Here is a 17,066-nt window from a genome sequence, read left to right as displayed (position 1 = left end):
CTAGTCGGGAGTGGTGCTGACTGAAAACAGATGATTTGGAGCGATTCGCGCGCCATCTGTTGGTCATTCTAAGGACTTATTGAACTACCCTCGTATATATTACCTAAATTAATTAATTTAATTTGAAAATTCTAATGGCTAAATCATTGTTCTTCAATTCTATTATAGCAAAGTACAGAGCAAGTTTGTAACAATGCATACCAACAATATCTCAGATCGAGGCCAGCAGCTTCGACAGAAAGTTGTAAAAGAGTGAAGAATTTGAATATAGGCGATGCAGGAATAATTCCCGAATTCTGTGATATTAAATCGAAAGAAATTCAGAATTCTAACTCGGATATTTTGGCCAGAATGAAAAATTACAGACCACCTGGTGTAAGTCTCAAACTATTCTTCATTCGTGATTGTAAAATTTAATTGTTTAGTGTCGGCTGGAAACTTTAATCTCGGGGTGGCTGTAAGTCAGGGAAAACCTCGAAATCATAGAAAAGTCAGGAATTAACCAAAAATCTTGCAAAAGTCAGGGAATTTCTATGAGCATTTAAAATATTTTTGTTAGTAATTTATTTGCCTTTTATTTCTATTTATTTGTTTGCATTTACTTCCTCCTTCGAATTATATTTTTTAGTTTAAAATTCTATTATCTGGTTGAAAAATCAACAATTTGGTTGAATATTCAACTTCTTTATAGAAAATTCGTCTTTTTGGATTAAGAAATCGACTATTTTGTTAGAAAAATAACTTTATGTTGAAAACTCATATTATGGTGTTGAAAATTAACCTTTTTCGTTTAAAAATTAATTCATTTTAGTAGAAATTTCACCTTTTTCATAAAAGTGCAATTCATTGTCTAAAAATTAACTTTTAGTTGAAAATTCATATTTTCGGGTTGAAAGTTCAAGTTTTTTTGTATAAAATCATTCTTTTTTTCTTAAAAATTCAACGGTTTGATATCAATCTTGTTTGTTTATTATATTATAAATTTTTTTTATTTTGAAAAATCAACTATTTTGTTGCAAATTAGTTTTTCTGTTGAATTCAACTCTCTTTTATCTAAAGTAAAAATATTTTTTAGTTAAAGGAAGGACTGATTGGTTAAAGGTTAAACCACTTTGATAACAAATAATTTTTTGGTTAAAGATACAGCAATAGAGTTGAAAATTCATCTCTTTGGTTGAAAGTTGAACTTTTTAATTGAAAATTTATCTTTTTTAATTACAAATTCAATTACTTAGATAAAATTTGAGCTACTTTGTTAACTTTTTTTTGTGTTTTTTGAAGATACATTCTTTTTTGTTACAAAGTGAATTATTTTGTTCTGAAAATATCTTTTTTTTGTTTGAAAAATAATTGTTTTTACTGAAAATGCAACCTTTTCATTTTTGGTTAAAAATTGAAGTTTTCAGCTCAAATTTCGTCTTATTTTGTGTTCTTGGTTTATTCGGGTTGCAAATTTAACTGTTTAAGAGGAAATTTGTCTTTCAGCTCGAAAATTCAAGATTTTTATTGAACTTTTTTTCTTTCTTCACTCAAATGTCTTTATTTTTTGTAAATTCATATTTTTCTTTGAAAAATTCATCATTTTAGTGAAAAATTAGGCTATTTTGTTGAAAAAGTAATTTTTTCTTCAACTAAAAATTAATTTTTTTATGACATTTAACTATTCCAGTTAAAATTTAATTTTTTTTGGATTGAAAATTAATTTTGTTAAACTAAAAATCTAATTATTCCAGTTGAGCATTCCATCATTTTAGCTAAGAAAAAATAATCCGTTCGCTTGAACATTAATTTTTGAACTGAAAATTAAACTTACATTTTTGCTTGAACAATTATCTTTTTTAGTTGAAAAATCCTATTTAAACAAAAAATAATTTTCTTAATTAAAAATGAATCTTTTTGAACGAAAATTCAGTTATTCTAATTAAAGATTCATAATTTTAGTTAAAAATTTACCTTTTTTCATTTTAAATTCAAATATTCCAGTTGAAAATTTATCACTTTATTTGAAACCTGAACTATTTTGTTGCAAATTTATTTATTTTTAATTGGAAAATCAACTACTTAGGTAAAAGCTGAACTGCGTTGTTAAAAGTTTATTTTTTGGTTGAAAAGTTGTCTCTTAGGTGTACAATATAACCATTTTGTTGAAAATTATTTTTTTTATTGAAACTTCATTTTCTTGTCTTTTGTTTTAATTATTTTTTTTAATTCAAATTTTTGGTTGAAAATTCATTTATTTGGTTGAAAATTGAACTATTTTATTGAAAAGTAATCTATTTTTGTTTCAAATTCGTCTTTTTGGATTGAAAATGCATCTTTTAATATATAAAAGTTATATTTTTTGTTGAAGTAAAAAATAAATTTGAAATTTTGAAATTTTCACCTATATTATTATTTTATTTGCGTTATTAAAGATTTTATGTTAAATAGTTACAAGATTATAATGCTGGTCTGAAAATAGTAATGGTCAAGGAAAATAATTTTTTTAGGGGAAAAATCAGGGAACTTTTAAAATGATATTTTTGGCCATCCTAAATCCATTAACTTGATACATTTTTTGAGTAGTCTTGAGAATAGAGAAAGCTTTCTTTTTTATTGTAGACGGTATTTGAAATATGCAGTAGGAACACAGCAGTGGATTACAAGGTAATGAAAACCAAGCGAGCTTTTCACAAAGACAGTATCCGGGATTTTCACAGAAAGAAGGAAGAAAGGGAGGTAACTGCAATGAAGTGTAAGTACAAGAAATTTTATTGATCAGAGAAAATAAAATAAAATTCAACGATTAGAAAAGAATGTGAAACATGATTTAGGGACTTTGAGTAATCAAAAAAGTATTATAGCAATAATTTGTCAATTAAATTACAACCACTTGCAAGAAGAGGCTCTTAAATCATAATTTAAAATTGTGCAAATTGAAATTTATCTCCTAAAGCCTTCGTCAATTCGTCCTGCTTAAAATATTGTATTATTTTACATTTCAAACTAGAGTTTAATTTAAAATGTTTCAATGTTGAAAAAGTTTTATTTGATAATTGTAGCTGTTTATAATATAGTATTTTCACAAAATTGAATAATGAGTTTAATTTGAATAGAATTATTAAATAGATTAGTTTGAAGCATTTGATGTAGAAGTATTTTGATAAAAAACAGTTTTATTTTATCAACTGTAAATATAAATAAATAATTGTTTTTTTTTAAATGGACCTTTACTTTGAATATAAAAATCTGAATAATAATTGATTTGATAAAACGATTCTAGATCCGTTCAAAATTTGAGAATTTCCAGATTGTAACTGTTTTAATTCGAAAATCTTAATAAGAATTGATATTAATATAATTTATTCCAAAAATTTTATTTTTAAATAAAAGTTTCAATGATTTATCAACACAATATATTTAATTCAAAATTTTAGGCCTTCCCTTATATTCTTTTTTACATTAAATTCAATAAATAAATTTATTAATACATTTATTATTTCTATTAATTTGTATAGCCATTGAAAATGTTAACGTGCGTTTGAAACTTTATAAACTATTTTCTACTTAAAAATAACTCCATAATAATATAGTCGTAATTTAAGATTTTTATTAAATTAAAAATATTGTTTAAGTCTCCATTATTAAATTGTTAACCTATTTAACTTTATATTTTTCAATTTAGAAAAAGAATGATTTTATTTAATAAATGATTTGTTAGTGAAATTGTTAAATCTGGACATATAAATAACAATTGAAAACGTATTTTTGGTAGAAAAAATTTGAGTCATTTTAAGAAATATCTAGAAGTTTTCAAAAGGTTAAAAATTAATTAAAAACAAAATGATTTCAAGTAATTTAAACGAAGTGTCTTAACATTTTTTTGAGAACTTCGAAATATATTTTTAAATTAATCGATTTTTTCCTACAAGTTTTGGAAAATCCTGCGAATTAAAAAAAAAAATCCTTAAAATCTTCCAGGTTCTTTTTTGATAATTTTTGAAATATTTTGAAATATTTAAAAATTTTCTGTTACAATAATTTTAAAAAATAAAAAATTATTTTCAATTTTCCTAAAAATCTTAAGAAAATGTTTTTATTCTTTTGAAGTCTTTCACAATTCTTAAGAAAGCTCTAAATTTTTTGTTTGAAATGTGCAAAAATCTAATATTTTCAAAATTCGGCTGTGGGCATTTGCACCCAAATTTCGATACGAATAGCAAAATTTTGTCGGTATACAAACTTCGTTTAAATTATTCGAATTCATTTCAAGTTCTAAATTTAATATAAATCTTTTTGAAACTTATAAATATCTCTTAATATTACTGTAATTTTTTCTGTAAATAATAAGTGTTCTATTGTTATTTATAAATTCAAATTTTAAGGATTTTTTTTTAATTTGCAGGATTTTTTAAAAGTTGTAAAAAAAATTTAATTTATTTTAAAACTTATGAAAAAAATTTCTAAAATTATTTTAAATTTGAAAAGATTTAAAACCGCTTCTAGATTTCTCAAGATTTTGAAATAAAATTTTAAAGCTTTTCAAGGATGCTTGAACTTTTCAAAATATAAGTAATTTAACTTCTAATTTAAGAACTTTTAAGATAAAAAAAATTTTTTTTAATTTTTTATGTATCGATCTTAAAATTACTTAAAATAATATATTTTGAACATTTTTAAGTTCATTGTTTGATTATTTAATTTAGAATATTAAAAATGTTAACGTAGATTGATATTTTTGGAACTTAATCTGAATCTTTGAACTCTATAATTTTTATAAGTGAAAAACTTTTAAACTTCAATTTTAAAAGTTTGAAATTCAAGATTTTTACTTTGAATTCTTTAATTTTTTGTTTGTTTTTTATTACTTTAAATGTAAAAATGTTTAAAACAGAGTTCGATTTTTTAAATTTCATTGACCGTGAAAAATCTCTGCGTCATCCACAAATTACGTAAGTCGGTTTTATGAAATTTAGAAGCCCTCCTCTCGCCCCAAAAAAAATGTTCCTAAGAATTTACAAAATTAGAGTATGAACAGACATATAAATTTTATTAATTAAATAAAAATGAAACTTAAATGAAATTAGATTAAGAAAAAATAGTATTAATCACAAGTAATTCGTACAAACGCATAATTTCATACTTTTTAAAAAAATAATTTTCTTGGTTGAGAAAACATTTTGTGGCTAAAAAATTTATTATTCGGATGAAATTATTTTTTTTTCATGAAAATTCAATATTTTGGATGAGTTTTTTTTATTGACAGAAAAATCTTACCTGCTTGAAAATTCAACTCTCTCATTGAATGTCTATATTTTTTATTTCAAAATTCACATCTTTTTTTATTATTTATTATAAATTTTTTATTTTTGTATAAAAATGCAACTATCTGGTTAAAAATGAATTTTTTTTCTTGAAGATTCATCATGTTATTCGTCATACTGATTCATCATATTCATACTTTTGGTCGAAAATTTAACTATTTTGTTGATAATTCGTTTCTTTCTTATTTGCAGGTTATTTTTTAAAACTGATAATGTAGCTATTTTATTTCTGCTTGAAAATTGATCTTTTTAGTTAAAAATGAATTTATGTTGTTTAAAACTAGACTTTTTTTGTGTTAAAAGTTCATTTATGTAGGTAGGAAATTGAATTTTTTTGTAAAAAAATTAGTTTTTCAGCTTTTTAACAAAGCAAATTTTTTGGAAATTAACTTCTTAATAATTCCTATTTCTATTGAGTGAAAAATATTTCTTGGTTGAAAATTCAACACTTGTTGAAAATTCCTCCTTTTGTTTTACAAATTAATCCCTTTTGGTCGAGGTCTTTAACTAGTTTGTTCAAAATTCGTATTTTCTGTTAAATTTAACTTTTTTAAATTGATAATTAAAAGATTTTTTTGGTAGAAATATAAAATATTACACTTTTTGCTAAGATCTTTTTGGTTGAAAATTTGATTATTTTGTATTGAAAATGTATTGTTTCAACTAAAAGTTTAATTATTCCATTTTTGATTCAAAACTTATATGTTTTTAGTTTGAAAACTCCACTGTTTATATGTTCTTCCACTGTTTATGTTTTATATAGAACAATTTTTTTCGTTGAAAAATCATCTCTTTGCTTGAAAATTGATCCATTTTGTTCAAATGCAATACCTTTAAGCTGTAATATATGGGGATTAACGATTTTTTAATCAACATTTTTTATAATTAAGATCTAATATTTATCAAAAATCAACTATTTGGTTAAAAATTCATTTTTTTGTTGAATACTCATAATTTTGATTGAATATTCATTTCTTTGGTTGAAAATTTTAACTGTTAAAAAAAATTAACATCCTTTTTTTCAAATTAGTCTATTTTGGGTTGAAAATTCAATTATTTATGGAGAAAGTTCAACTCATTTATAGAAAATTGTTTTTTTTCGGCTTAAAAATTTGACAATTTTTTTTTTAATTAAATTTTTTGTTAAATGTTGATATTTTTGGCTTGAAAATTTAACATGTTGAATGAAATTTTTCTCTTTATTGACACTAAAAAAATGTTTAAAATCAATTTAGAAACAAACCCTTTTTTTCATTAACGTTATTGATCTCCTAGTTGTAATGTTGTTTTTAAACGCGAAAGAAAAATTTAAAACGGTCAAGCAAAATAAAAAAACTGGTATAATTGATCCAAAATTTAGGAAACTTTTTCAGCATTTCGAGAATAGATGATATAACTTATAATAAATAAAAGTTCTTTAAAAATAATTCTCCATTTTCTAGGTGTTGAAAGTCCTGCTTCAAAACTAACGCTTGCATCGAGCAGTGCTGATGAAATAAAAGCCGCTTTCAATGAAGTAATAATTCCAAAGAAAAGAAAAATGGATGATCTTTACAAACCCTCGAAAAAGAAGAAACAGAAAACAATCCGCGATGATGAATTTTATATTCCCTATACTGCACCAGATAAACACACAGAAGACGGGTAAATTTATTTTTTGTCTATCTTTATATTTTCCTTTTTTTATTTGCATACCTCTTTTTATATCTTTCATGTCCATTTTTTTGTATCCCATTCATATTTTATCTTCAATTTTCAGATTGGCAGTTAATGCATTTGCGAAGGATGCAGAAAAGTTGCAGGTGGATTTGATGGCCGATAGCGAAGAGACGAGACGTTTGCAAACGCAAGTGAAAAAGTGGGATCGTAAAAAAAAGAAGATGGTCACCATAAATAATGTAAGTTTTGATTTTTTTCAAAATGTTCGATATCGATAAATTCATCGAAATGATACATGAGAAATACGCACTATCCTTCTATGAAGTCATTCGTTTTCACGATTTGTAAAATAAAATATAAGATTAATATTAATACCAAATTTTTGCAATTCACATTATTTATTATCTAAAATAATCGAAAAACAATTAGGACATTATTTTTGACAATTGATATAAATTGATGTCCTAGCTTCAGAATTAATATATATATAATTTTTTTACAATATATATAGACAATGAAACTGTTGCATTTTTTATAGGAAATATCAATTTTAGACGAAAAATACTAACAAGAACAAAAAACTGTCCAGTATTGTAAATTTTCTTTCAAAAATAATTCTTTATATTAAAAATACCAATTTCCGACAAAAAAAAGAGGGTGGCCACATGTCAGGGAAATGAAGCAGCTGTCAAGGAAAATAGAAATTGATATGTTTTAATATTATTTTGGAAGCACTTCCTAATATCAATATCAGCCCTATGCGTCGCCCCCACTCTTTCTGTTCTCTTAGCATCCGGAGGGGTGTCGTATTTCAAATAAATCCAATAGATGGCGCTTCGATCAGGTAGGCCTGTCTTTGCGTTGTTATGTATAGCAAAAACACTAAAATGCATTAAAAACGTGATAATTTTCATGAATATTGAAGGAAGAACAAAGTTTTCAGTAACAATAAGAGCAGCTGTAAATAGTAATCCAAAAAAAAATTCATGAAAACATGTAATTTAATAATAGGAAAATTGAATAGAAAGATGATTATTTAAGAAACAGTTTGAATTGTATTCATATTTTTCTATTGTTTATTTTGCTAATGTAATTAATTAATTTTATAAAAAATTGTATTTTTTGCAAATTTCAAACATTGATTGATAATATTACTTGACTACTAATAATAGTAATAATAATATTTAAACATTGATAATGCGCCTTAAAATAGACTTTTTTATTCATTAGTCTAGACATTTCCACTCTCTAAAAATATATATTCATGCATAATTGATTTATAATCAGGGTGGAAACTTGATCGGGAACCCGAGAAAGACAAAACAAACGGGAAATCACCGGGAATTAAATTAATTTTTACTTTATCTACAGTTGCAGTGCATATAAGTCAAAATAATTATAATTTTTATTTTATAAAAGGGAGTTGGTAAAAAAATAAAATTTCCCTTCGGACAAGGAATTTTCAATATGGACCGGGAATTAAAAAATATATAAACTGGGATTTGAAAGAAAGGAATTAAAAAATCCCTGTTGCAAGTCAAAATTAGTCACAATTGAAAAGTTCCTTCTTGCGAAATAAAAAAAAAGACAGTGCAAAAACTGTAAATATTCTATTGAAAGTGATTTCTACGAGAAAAATGTGTGAAATTGACAATTCAAGTACTAGTAATTTGTAGCCGAGTAAATTATGTATTGTGTTAAAAGTTTTTGAAAATTATTATTACGAAAATCATAGAATTAAAATGTGTAGCTTCGGGCTGTACGTTATACTATAACAGCAAATAGATTATTTTTCAACATAAGAAATGAATTTTTAATCAAAATGATGAATCTTAAAATAGAAAAATAATAATTTTCAACAGACGAGTTTGTTTTTCAACCAAGTAAATTTATTTCTACCCAAAAGATTAATTTTAATCTAAAATGATGAATAGTTGACTAGAATACTTTAATTTGTAACAAAAAAAAAAGAATATTTGAATAAGGAAATTAAGTTTCAAAGAAAAACTGATTTTCTACAAAAAAGTCGATTTTTTAACAACATACGTGAATTATCAAAGAAATAAATGAATTTTCAATGCAGAAAGACAAACTTACACTACATATTGTTGAACTTTTAACTGGAAAAGGTCCATTTTCCACCTGAAATAGTTATATTTTTTACTGAAATAGTCCATTTTTTAGCTAAAAAGTGATTTTAAAGAAACTAGTTATATTTTTAAAAGGATACGAATTTTCATGCAATATGTTGAATCTGCCAACAATAAAATTAATTTTCAACACAAGAGTTCAGATTTCAACCGCAAGTAGTTGCATTTTCAAGAAAAAAAAAAGGTAAATTCTTAACGAAAAATGTTAAAACAATTATATTATAATTTAGAAATATTTACTTTTCGAAATACTACTTCTACTCTAAAAATTACTTGAAGCACTTTTTTTGTTTAGATTTCGAAAAAAAAGGAACTTTTAAATTGTGTCGAATTTTACTCTGGAACAGGGGTTTTTTAAACTCCTTTCTTCTAAATCCCACTGTAAATTCTTTTAAAAAATTCTCGTTGCATGTCAAAAATTCCTTCTACCAATGGAAATTGTATTACTTTACCGAAAAAATTGACAAACATTACTAAAATATTGAGAACTTGAATTTTGCTACGATCAGAAGTAAATTTTTAGTTTTTCAACTCAATTCCGGGTTTTTCTCGGTTTCCCGTTAAAGTCGGCACCCTGATTATGAATAAATTATATATAGATATATATTTTTTAGAAAGCGGAAATGTATAGATGAATTAAAATGTAAAAGTACATTATAAGGCTAATTATTAATGTTTAAATATTATTATTACTATTATTATTATAAGTAAAGGAATATTATCAATCAATGTTTAAAATTTGGAACAATTACTGTTGTTTATCAAATTACTTAAATATATTAGAAAAATAAACAATAGAAAAATATGAATACAATTCAAACTGTTTTTTAAATAATCATCTTTCTATTCAATTTTCCTATTATTAAATTACATGTTTTCATGAATTTTTAGGATTGTTAATTACAGATGCTCTTTTTGTTACTGACAACTTTGTTCTTCCTTTGATACTTATAAAAAGTATCAAGTTTTTAACGCATTTTAGTTTTTTTGCTATTCATAACAATGCAAAGACAGGCCTACCTCATCGGAGCGCCATCTATTGGAATTATTTGAACTAAATATTTTGTCAACGTACATTCTTTAAAAATAAAATTCAACTCTTAGTTTTTTATTTGTAGTTATTTATTTATGGATAGTTTAAGTACATGTTCTTTACTTAATTAATCCATACTGCCATGTAAAGCGCATTTTTCTGGCTTGTTTCACTATTTTTTGTGGATATAACCAAAAAATCATAAAATTTATGAATCTTTATTGAAATTAGAAAAAAAAATTTCCTGATTTTGGAAGAACATTAACAATAATCAAAAATTCTTGAAAGATTCTAAATCTTCTTCATATTATGTTTTGTGTTTGAAAATAGCAATTTTTTGTGTAAAACGCTCACATAATAAAAAAATTGTTAAAATACTAAGTATTGTTGAAATTATAATGGTTTTCATTTTAAAACATTAAAATACCAATTATATTGTAAAAAGTAATAAAAAGCCAATAACGTAATGTAAAATTATTCAAACTTTATACACTTTTAAAATCTAATGATTTTTGTTTTAGAAAAAGCGATTTCGGGTAAAAAAAATGCTAACAAAATTTAAACACGCAATTTTTACCAAGAAGATTAATTTATTACAAAAAAAGACGAATTTTCAACTTAAAAGATTATTTTTTAACAAAAAATGTAATTGTTAATATTTCAAACCAAAAAGATTTTTATTTGAAATCAATAACAGATTAAATCATCCAAAAAAGACAAATTTTGAACAAAATAGTTCTATTTTCAACTAAATAAGTGGATTTTTTACAAATTAATTTAACTTTCAACCTAGTTGTTCAATTTTCAACCAAAAAAGACGAATTTTCAATAAAAAATTTGAATCCTCAACAAAAAAGAATTTTATTTTAAATTAAACAGTTTCAATTTTGATAAAAAAAAGATCAAATGTGTGATAAAAACGATAAAATTCCAAACCAAAAAGACAAATTTTCAACAACATTTTTCAGACGAGAATGAAAAAAAAATTTAGGCAAATTATAATTTTAAGAGAAATAATTTGTAATACAAAATAACATTTGGGAATAACTAAAATTTTAAAAGATTTTGGAAGATTTTATATATGTCGATGATGTAGCTACAAAATTTCCAAGAATATTCTTTGTATTTTACAACTTTTTACAACATTTTATTCAAAATTTTGAGTCAGTTCGAAATATATTTTATTCTGAAATCTTCAAAAATGTATATTATGTTTTAAATTTGTTAAAATTTGTTTAATCCTAAAAATATTTGTATGTCTTTTCAAAACCTCTAAATGTCTCTTAAACTTATTCAAATTTTTTCTAAAATGTTGTAATCTTACAAAATTAAAAACTGGTGCTTTAATATGTACTTCCAAATAAACAATCAATTTTAATCTTTCTTGGAATTTTAGGGAAAAAATGTATCAATTATTATTATAAATCTACATTTTTTAAAAAATATCCTTCATCTTTTCAAATTTTTAATGATTTTTTAATGTTTTTAAAACTGCTAAAATTGAAAAATCTTTTTAAATCATTCAGTTTTTCTAAAACCTTTTTCAATATCCTGCAAAAATTAAAAAAGTGGTCTTAAAATGTATGCAATCAATTAGATTTTCAATATATATGAGTTTGAGATTTTCGAGAATTTTATTTCACCTATTTTTTTTAGATATGATTTTTATTTTTATGTAATTGAAATTTCTTACAAAACCAGGTACTATTTATCTTAAATATCGTGTTTTAAATTTCAAATATTTTTTTCTAGACGTCTAAAATTGGGAAGATTCGATCAGAATCCGGTGCGTGGATTCCTGCGTCCTACAAAACTAATCGGTATTCTCAATGGCAAGAAAAGAACAAAGTGGATTCGTTAAATGATCGCTATGACGACGAAGAAGAATCGCCCAAGACTCAAAGACGTAAGTTTTATTATTATTTTTATGGTTTTATGGTTCCCCGTGCATAAGTGCGTAGGTGTGTTAGTCCCAAATTTCGGAAATGCGTTTTATTATTCTTAAGGCGGTCAAAATCCATGTTTCGTATTTTTTATATATTAACAAGGTCTAGTGACCTTGAAAACCTGGAAATCTCTTTTATGTTTTCACAAAAACCTTGCACTTTCATTATTCTTTTTTTTCTTTTAAAACAGTAATTTTATCGAAATGTGAAGAGTAATTTCAATCTTTTAGCCTATTATGGAAGAAACATCTTGTTTAGAAAAAAAATCTTGCTGCTGAATAAAAAGATAACAAAATATTTCAAATATCTTTAACATTTCTTAAAGATCTCACGAATGTTAACGATTTAAAAAAGGCGCGCAAGCCAGATTTCAATAAAGACTTTGCAGCAATTTCACAAAAATTTCATAACTTAAAAAATTTAAAGGGTTTCAAAGATTTGAAAAAGGGTACAGTACACCAGATTTCAAAGATTTCAAAAATTGGAAACGATTTTAAGGGGTTTTAAAACCTTTTAGAAGATTTAAAAATATTTTAAATAATTCAATGACTTCAACGAATAGAAAAGATTTTCTAAACAAATATTCAAAAAATATTTTATAAACATTTCAAAATATTTCACAAAGTTTTCAAGGATTTCAAACATTCAAAAAAGGCGTTGACACTAGATTAAAAAGTTTCCACAAAAAATCGCCAAAGATTTCCAACATTTTACAAAGATTTTAAAACTTACAAAAGAGTTTAAAAATGGTAAAAAGGGTATATTAAACCACATTTCTAAGACTTCAAAACATTTAAAAGATTTTGAACAATTTCGAAATTTTGTAGGAGATATCAAAAGATTTCACTAAGATTGGTAATAATTTAAATAATTTCAACGAATACAAAGATTTCAAAAGATTTCGAATATTTGACTAAGATTTCGAACATTGCACAAAGATTTGAAAGATTTCAAAACATTTCAAAGATTTTAAATAACTTCAAAATTTTTTAGGAGATTTCAAAATATTTCACAAAAATTTCAAAGGTTTGATAAAACATTCCTAAACATTTCAAAACAATACGAGAATTTCAAAGATTTGAACAAGGGTGCAGTACGCCAGATTTCAAGGATTCAAAACCACTTCAAAGATTTTAACCGATTTAAAAATGTTTGACAAGATTTCAAAGATTTCACAACATTTACAAGATTTTTAATGATTTCAAAAGGTTTCAAAAGGTTTCAACAAATTTGAGAAGATTTGAAATGATTTTAATAATTTCAAACGAACAGAAAAGATTTCACGAACAGAGATTAAAGAAACATTTCAAATATTTTAAACGATATCAAATTTTCTTATAAGATTTTAAAAGATTTAACAAAGATTTCAAATAATCCAGTGATTCCAAACGAATAAAAAAGACTTGGAGAATATTTCACAATTTCTTCAAAGAATTCATAAGGACTTCCAAATATTTCAAGAATTTCAAAACATTTCAAAGATTTTAAGCGATTTAAAAAGGTTTCAACACATTTGAGAAGGTTTCAAAAGACTTCAATGATTTTTAACAAACACAAAAGATTTCGCAAACAAATATTAAAGAACTAGTTCACAAAGATTTCAAAGATTTCAAGAATTTTAAAGATTTTACAAAAGCTTTGAAAAACGCCAAAGGATTTCTCATAGATTTTATCGAAATTTCAAGCTTTCACTAAGGTTTGTAATACTTCACAAAGGTTTCAAAAGATTTCAATGATTTCAAAGACATTACAAAGATTTAGAAATATTCCTAAAGATTTCAAAAAGACGAATTATGTTCGCAAAAAATTAAGAATTTTTTACTTACGATTCGGCTTTCTTTAAAAAATTTTGGCCAATAATAAATGAAATGGCTCATTTTTTACATGTATTACAAACGTTTATTTCATTACTTGATGTAAAAAAGGAGACCTGAAAAATTTTGATTTCTTGACCTGGAAAACCTGGAGAAGACTTTGAATTTTGTTCCTAAGAATCGCTAGACATCCTGATTAATTACATCTTTTTACTCGTTCTTTTCACGATTCTATGAAGCTAAGTAATAGCTCAAAAGTACTTTCTTCTTTGTTTTTTTTTAATCAAAAAATTAAAAAATTAATTCAGCCATTGAGAAGGGGTTTTCTGTGAGATGTTTGTTTCTTTCAGGAATAAAAAAAAGTTATTTGACCAGGGTTTTTTTTGCAGATGATTGTTGCTTCTTTGTGAGTGCTCCTTTATTGATTCTATAGCGTTAAGTAATAGTTCGAAAGTATTTTTTTTGTTAAAAAAAAATCAAATCCAATAAAGTTAGTCAGTTTTTTCGTGTCTCCTATAAGTTTCGAGTTTTGGCACTAACGCCATATGCATCAGGACCCTTAATTTGTAATTCATTTGTAAAATTGTAATTTAAAGAATTTAGCGTCTTGTACTTTAGGTAAAGATTTGAATGAGGAGATTTGTAGAGCCTAATTGTAAGCAATTGTAGACAATACTGATTAGTATACTAGACAGTTTTACTAATTGTCTCATTCAGTTAACAAGAGCAGAGTTGGTGTATTTTTATCTTTACACGCCAATAATATAAATTAAGAAGAGCTAAGTGCAATCTGTCCGAAGTTAAACACAGGAAGCAGGTCATTGATCTACTCATTGTAACATTCAGTTGATTCACTTGATCTCCTTGCGAATAAAATATTTTGAATTTCGAGTCGAAAAATATAAATATTATGTTCAAACTTTTGATGCGATTCCCTTCTATGCATATTATAAAGGTAAAGAGTCTTAATATCTTTTATTTTCAGAACACAGTTTTTAAATTATAAGAATTTTCTTTCTAATCCGTTTGAAATTCTGAACTCTGAATACCTCGACAGATTTACAAAAAAAATTTTTTGTTTGAAAACTGGACATTTTTTCGATGGAGTGGCCGTATTGAATAGAATTTTTTAATTTTTTAGGACGTGGTGGTTGCTGATCAGGCAAACCCGGATATTTAAAAAATTCAAATAAATAATCAAAGGCTTTAAAAAGTTTTAAAGGGTTTCAAAGGATTTGAAATGTTTTAGGGTATTTCAAATGATTCCAAAGAATTTTTAAAAGGTTTCAATAATTTGAAGGGTCTTCAAAGGGTTTTTAAATGGATCCAATGAATCTAAAAGATTTTAGGGTATTTGTAAAGCATTCAAAGAATTTTAAAGTGATTTAAAAATATTCAAGAAATTTCTAATAATTTTAACGATTTGAAGAGATTAAAACGTATTTTCATACGGTTTTAATGAATTTTTGAAGATATAAAACGATTTTATAGGACCAAAATATGTATTATAATAAATTTTCCAGGATTTCAGAAAATATATTTTAAATAATTTCACGGAATATAATATTTTCATAGATTGCAAAAGAATTTATTCACAAGAATTGAGGGATTTCAAAGATTTTCAGATATTCCAAGGTATTACCAAAGATTGTTAGGGATTTGACAGATTTTAGGGTATTTAAAAAGAGTCCAAGGAATTTCAAAGAATTTGAATCATTTTAGGGTATTAAAAAAAATATGGTATTTTTAATACATTTTAATAATTTGAAGTTATTCCTAAGGATTTGAAAGATCTTAGGGTATTTTTATAAATTCTGAGGAATCCTTAAGAGCTTCAGCAAGTTTCGAGAGATTTAAAAAAATTTTAAGGGATTGTATAAGATTTTCGAGGTTTTCAATTATTTTAAGGGATTTTAAAAGCTCTCAAGGTATTTTAATCCATTTCCTAAGATATCAGGATATTTCAAGTAATTTCACGTAATATAATATTTTAATGGATTGCAAAAGTATTTATTTACAGGAATTCAGGTATTTCAAAGATTTTCAGATATTTCAAGGTATTACCAACGATTTTAAGGAATTTGAAGATTTAAGGGTATTTAACAAGAATTTGAGGAATTTCAAATGATTGCAATAATTGGAAGGAATTTCAAAGAATTTGGATGACATTAGGGAATTTTTTAAAATGACGCTAAGGTATTTTTAAAAGCTTTAAAAAATGTCAATGATTTCAAAAAATGTTAAACGACTTTTAATAATGTAAGGCATTTTTAATAGATTTCAATAATTTGAAGTGATTGCAAAAGATTGGAAGGACTCGATGGTATTTTATTAAAAAATTGCAAGGAATTTTAAAGAGTTTTAGAAAGCTTCAAAGAGTTTTAAAATTTATCAAGATATTTTAATAAATTTTCCATGATTTCAGAAAATTGTATCGGGGCATATTTTAATTGATTTTAAAGATTTTGTTCACTTCACAAGAATTGAGAGTTTTCGTAGAGATTTGCAAATATTTTTTTCAATTAATTAGGGTTTTGCACTCTGAATTCTCATTCGTTTATTCTGAATGTTTTTTAATTGATTAGAATTCTTTTGATTTTATTAAACTCATTTGAATTCTCCTAATCTCGTTCAATTCTATTCAATTTAATAGATTACAAAAAATAGTTTTAGTTTTTTTTTTCTAATGGAAGTCTTTTAACTGCATCTTGAATTTTTAGGTATCTCTTCAAACCTTTCTGCATTCCCTTGAATTTTTTTAATCATTTCAAACTTTCTGACTTTATGTCAAATTTGTATGAATTTCATTTAATTCTTCGTATTTCTATTAAATTCTTCTAAATACACTCAAATTTTACGTAAGTCAATGAATTTTTTTCAAATTCATTTTCATTTGAATTTATCTTGAATTGTTTTGAACTGTTATGAATCGAATTCTTTTAAATTCAAAATTCAAACCTTGGATCACTTTTTTCGATTTAAGGCATTTAAAATTTTTTCAAGTATATTAGGCTGCGGCAGCTCTGAGAATAATAAATTAAAATTTTTAAACATTCCATTTGTAAATTATTCTATAAGAACAATGAGTGTAAGATTGAGATGACCTTAAATTAAAGATTCTCCTAGCTGGAAATTAAACGCATATTTATACTGAAATTCTG

General features: G+C 24.4%; 1 protein-coding gene across 1 annotated transcript in view; it reads left to right on the top strand.

Moving 5' to 3' along the window:
• Positions 1–17,066, top strand: part of LOC117178188 (ATP-dependent RNA helicase DDX54) — a 105,566-nt gene that overhangs the window by 70,494 nt on the left and 18,006 nt on the right. The window contains exons 7-11 of the mRNA XM_033369480.1: positions 169–375; positions 2,602–2,734; positions 6,746–6,947; positions 7,063–7,201; positions 11,898–12,051. Of these exons, the coding sequence (XP_033225371.1) occupies positions 169–375; positions 2,602–2,734; positions 6,746–6,947; positions 7,063–7,201; positions 11,898–12,051 (835 nt within the window). The remainder of the gene's footprint in view (positions 1–168; positions 376–2,601; positions 2,735–6,745; positions 6,948–7,062; positions 7,202–11,897; positions 12,052–17,066) is intronic.

Source organism: Belonocnema kinseyi, chromosome 8, assembly GCF_010883055.1.
Source record: "Belonocnema kinseyi isolate 2016_QV_RU_SX_M_011 chromosome 8, B_treatae_v1, whole genome shotgun sequence".
NCBI lineage: Eukaryota > Metazoa > Arthropoda > Insecta > Hymenoptera > Cynipidae > Belonocnema > Belonocnema kinseyi.
The sequence above is the reverse complement of the archived record's forward strand: the minus strand, read 5'-3'. Positions and strand labels throughout refer to the sequence as shown.